A 4618-nucleotide genomic window follows, 5' to 3' on the forward strand; every position below is an offset into this window, starting at 1 on the left:
AGGGGGCCAAGGACGGGGAGAGCGGGAAGGAGGGGGAGAAGAAGAACGGCAAGTACGAGAAGCCGCCGTTCAGCTACAACGCGCTTATCATGATGGCCATCCGGCAGAGCCCCGAGAAGCGCCTCACACTCAATGGCATTTACGAGTTCATCATGAAGAACTTCCCCTACTACCGGGAGAACAAACAGGGCTGGCAGAACTCCATTCGCCACAACCTCTCCCTCAATAAGTGCTTCGTCAAGGTTCCCCGCCACTACGACGACCCGGGCAAAGGGAACTACTGGATGCTGGACCCCTCCAGCGACGATGTCTTCATTGGGGGTACCACCGGCAAGCTTCGCCGTCGCTCCACCACCTCTCGGGCCAAGCTGGCCTTCAAGCGGGGCGCCCGGCTCACCTCCACCGGACTGACATTCATGGATAGGGCAGGATCCTTGTACTGGCCTATGTCCCCCTTCCTCTCCTTACACCACCCCCGGGCCAGCAGCACTTTGAGTTACAATGGGACCACGTCTGCCTACCCCAGCCACCCCATGCCCTACAGCTCAGTGTTGACTCAAAACTCCTTGGGAAACAACCACTCCTTTTCCACGTCTAATGGGTTAAGTGTTGATAGACTAGTCAATGGAGAGATACCTTATGCCACTCATCACCTCACAGCAGCAGCTCTGGCCGCCTCAGTGCCGTGTGGCTTGTCAGTTCCCTGCTCTGGCACCTATTCCCTAAACCCCTGCTCTGTAAATCTCCTAGCAGGACAGACGAGTTACTTTTTCCCCCATGTTCCTCACCCTTCAATGACTTCTCAAAGCAGCACTTCAATGACGGCCAGGGCAGCCTCCTCCTCCACGTCGCCACAGGCGCCCTCCACTCTCCCCTGTGAGTCCTTAAGACCTTCTTTGCCAAGTTTTACAACGGGACTTTCCGGAGGACTTTCTGATTATTTCACACATCAAAATCAGGGGTCTTCTTCAAACCCTTTAATACATTAACATCCATGGGATCAGACTGTAAGTGAACATTTTACACACATTTGCATTGTAAATGATAATTAAAAGGAAAAAAAAAAGCAAAACAAAAAAGTCCAGGTATTTTTTATTAAGTCCCCCATTTTTCTGTACGTTTGTTCAGTCTTTAGGGTTGTTTATTATTCCACCAAGGTGAGAAGTGTCAGCAAGGTGCAATGTGGGGAGATTGCATTGTAGTCTATGAAGTTTGGAAGACAAAATTATAGTAGAATGTGTATCTAAATAGTGACTGCTTTTGCAATTTTTTTATTCAAATATGATAAGTCTATCACTAAAAACCGCCCGATTCTCCATGTTTGCAGTATTATAAGTTATCATGGATATGTCGGTGGGTGCAGACCTTGAAAGAAAGAAAAGAAACCAAAACCAAACTAAATTTATGAAAACTATAAAAAACCCTTAAAACGTAATTTGTATTTAAGCAGAATTAATACTGAATGATGCCCAAGAACTACTTTTGGCCATTTATTATTTTATTATTTTCTTTACCGAACTGTTTTTTTGGGGTTCCATTCCCTTTTTTTTTGTTTGTTTGTTTACTTTTAGACCAAAGATTGGGTTTTAGAAAATGCACTCAGTATACGGAGTAATTTAAAAAAACAGCAACGTTATTTCAGTTTGCAGCACTGCCCGTTCAAATGAATCAGAAGGGGACAAAATTAATGATTGCCTTCAGTTTGTGTTGTGTATATTTTGATGTATGTGGTCACTAACAGGTCACCTTTATTTTTTTTCTAAATGTAGTGAAATGTTAATACCTATTGTACTTATAGGTAAACCTTGCAAATATGTAACCTGTGTTGCGCAAAAGCCGCATAAATTTGAGTGATTGTTAATGTCGTCTTAAAATTTCTTGATTGTGATACTGTGGTCATATGCCCGTGTTTGTCACTTACAAAAATGTTTACTATGAACACACAGAAATAAAAAAATAGGCTAAATTCATATATACTTGATAGTTTTTTTGTCTCTTTTGTTAACCCTAATGTGGCAGAGGCTTGAAAGTTACAGAGATCAGAGCGCTGCTTATTACACAGTCCACCATTTTTCACATGTTCCTTTCTCTTCCCTCCCCCAGCCCCCCGCCTTCTCTGCCATTGTCTTTAACTACAGTATTTTCAGATGTAAAAGGTCAGAGTATTTAATTAAACATCATGGCCACTATTGTGATGTCCATTTTGGGACAGAACTCTTATCAAGTCTGCTTAAAAATTGATAGTACAAGGTAGGATGTCTTACTTAGAAACTGCCTTACATTGAAGATGTTTAAAATCGCGTATGTATATATACATACGTTCATATACAATTTAAGTGTATAAGCACACATTCGGAAAAATCCAAGGTGAATTATTGTATAGGTACATGTTCTTCCTGCAATCTCTGAAATGCATTCAAAGACTTATTATCCTGAAAGAAATAAATTTCATCTCTACGATGACTCGAGATACGTTAACGAAGGATGTGTATGTGCGTGTATATACATGCACATATTAGCTATCGTATGATCGTTTGATGAAATTTAGCAAACTGTGATATGTATGTGCATAAAATATAATCCTTATCTTAAAGGAGCGCTGTTCCGGAAGTATCTAGGTTATATGTATTCATATACTTTTGATGCTGCAAACACTTCGGCTTTAGTTATTGTGAAAGTAGCGGTGTTCTTTTGGGCAGACAGCTCTCTCCTCTGTCCCTTCGGCCAGGCGGAGGGGGCAGGAACCGAGCAGGGTGAGGTGAAGTCGCAGTCCATGGCAAGGAGGCAGGGGCCGGGAGTCACGTGACACCCTGCCCTGCATACCGATGTTTAAACGTTATAGGGGAAAAAAAAGAAGAAGGAAAAAAAAAAAAGAAACAAATCAAACCTCTATGGATGCACTTAAATGCAAAGTTTTTAAACGGAGCTCTTTTTTTCCTCAGTGTCTGCTGAAGGCCAGTAACCTATGCCAGCGTCCATAAGAATGCTGCGTTGCCTGGAGAATCAATCTATTAGTTTTAAGGGAGCAACGCTGCTAGTAATTTTAAGAAGCATTTAATCCTAGAATGAATTGGTTTCTTGAAGAGTTTAGGGAAGCCTATAAAAGCCGCAACTCTTGAAAATAATTAAAAAACTTGTGCAAACGGTTTAGGAACTAATTGGATCCCGCGGTGAGACCGCAGAGGACAAGTTGTTCATTTGTTACGTTTGTAGCCTAGACTGGGCTCTGCGGCAGTGCAATAAGTCGGTGACTGCTCACAATAGGCCCAATGAAAAACAATCTCTAGGTCGTAGATGTTATCGCAAACACTTTAAAGAGCTTATCTTGGAAAGACAGAAAAGAGGAAGAAAAAGAGAAAAAAAATGCCGGGAGGTGAACAAAGAAGCAATAGCAAATCTGAATTCTTGCAAATAGAATATTTGTCAAGCTAAAAGAATAAGAGGAAGGAGGGAAAATCTCCTGAAAATAAGTAATGTATAAACAGATGCAAGCAGATCTGCAGGAAAGAGAGGACTGAAAGATTACGAATGAGAGATGGGACACCCAGCTCTGCACTATGTGGAGGAGAAGGAGAGAAATCTCTGATATTCTTGGCTTTCACTCTCACTCCTGCAATTCAAAATTAATCATCACTATGAGGAAACGATTGCTTTGTTGGGGAATGAAGAGATGATACCACCACTTGGAAGCTCCTACCGTCCCCCGTATTTTTCACTCTTTCGTGTTAAAACAAGTAACGCAAAAAAACTAAACCCCAAAACTCCTTTGCAACAAACCTATTGGAAATAACAAAATGCAATAGGTGTGATTTAAATTCTTGGCGCCCGGAGACCCAATTCTGTGTACTTGTGCAAATTAAAAAGCGGCATCAACTGCAGATGACAAAGGAAATTATTTATTATTTACCATTTGCAACTGTTGTATACTGTAGGAAATCCAGTTGCACATATGTAAAGTATTAGTTAGTTCGCAATGTAAAAAAAAATCTGCTTTCACTGTACTGAAAGGAGGAAGTCAGGTTGGAGGAAAGCACAATCCCGCCATGTCAGAGTTTGAGGTTGGCTAATAAGCATTAATTAGAAAAGCGTGATGCATAATAATTCCTCAGAAGGGTAATCCTGATGTTGTCTCTCCAGACTTAGCTTAAGCAAGCACTAGGTCCGAGCGCTTCCTTTAGGCTCTGTGTAGCAAAGTACTGCCTGAGCAAGTTTAGGTGTCACAGACTTTTCCCCTCTTTCTCTTACGCGGGGCACAGGGGTGGTTGCTGAGCTGGTAATTTATTCACGTTTCCATAAATGTACTGCCAGCAAAGAGATTCTTTTTGTAAAGGAAAAAAAAATAAAATCAAAACCAAACCAAAATAAAAGCAATAAATGCTAAAGATGTCATGAATGGTAGCAGGACCGCTAAGGCCCCAAATATGTCTTTACTTCTGCCTGCTCCCCAGCCAGAGAAACCCTTTTGTCCGCTGAGGATGTCTCCGAGGTTAATCTTTGCACAGGCTGGTTCAGTACTGAATGTGAGGTGGTGGGGGTTTTTTTGTGTTTTGTTTTTTGTTTTTTGTTTTTTGGTTTTTTTTGTTTGTTGGTTGGTTGGTTTGGATTGTTTGTTTGTTGG

At 41.5% G+C, this 4618-nt stretch overlaps 1 protein-coding gene across 1 annotated transcript in view; it reads left to right on the plus strand.

The window, feature by feature from the left end:
* The window catches only part of FOXG1 (forkhead box G1), a 4476-nt gene extending 2500 nt beyond the window's left edge, over nucleotides 1-1976 (plus strand). Inside the window, exon 2 of the mRNA XM_018082238.2 lies at nucleotides 3-1976. Coding sequence (XP_017937727.2) covers nucleotides 3-989 — 987 coding nt within the window. The 3' untranslated portion in view covers nucleotides 990-1976. The remainder of the gene's footprint in view (nucleotides 1-2) is intronic.
* The last annotated feature ends 2642 nt before the right edge of the window (nucleotides 1977-4618 follow it).

This window comes from Manacus vitellinus, unplaced genomic scaffold (assembly GCF_001715985.3).
Source record: "Manacus vitellinus isolate BGI_N305 unplaced genomic scaffold, ASM171598v3 scaffold_6_pilon, whole genome shotgun sequence".
NCBI lineage: Eukaryota > Metazoa > Chordata > Aves > Passeriformes > Pipridae > Manacus > Manacus vitellinus.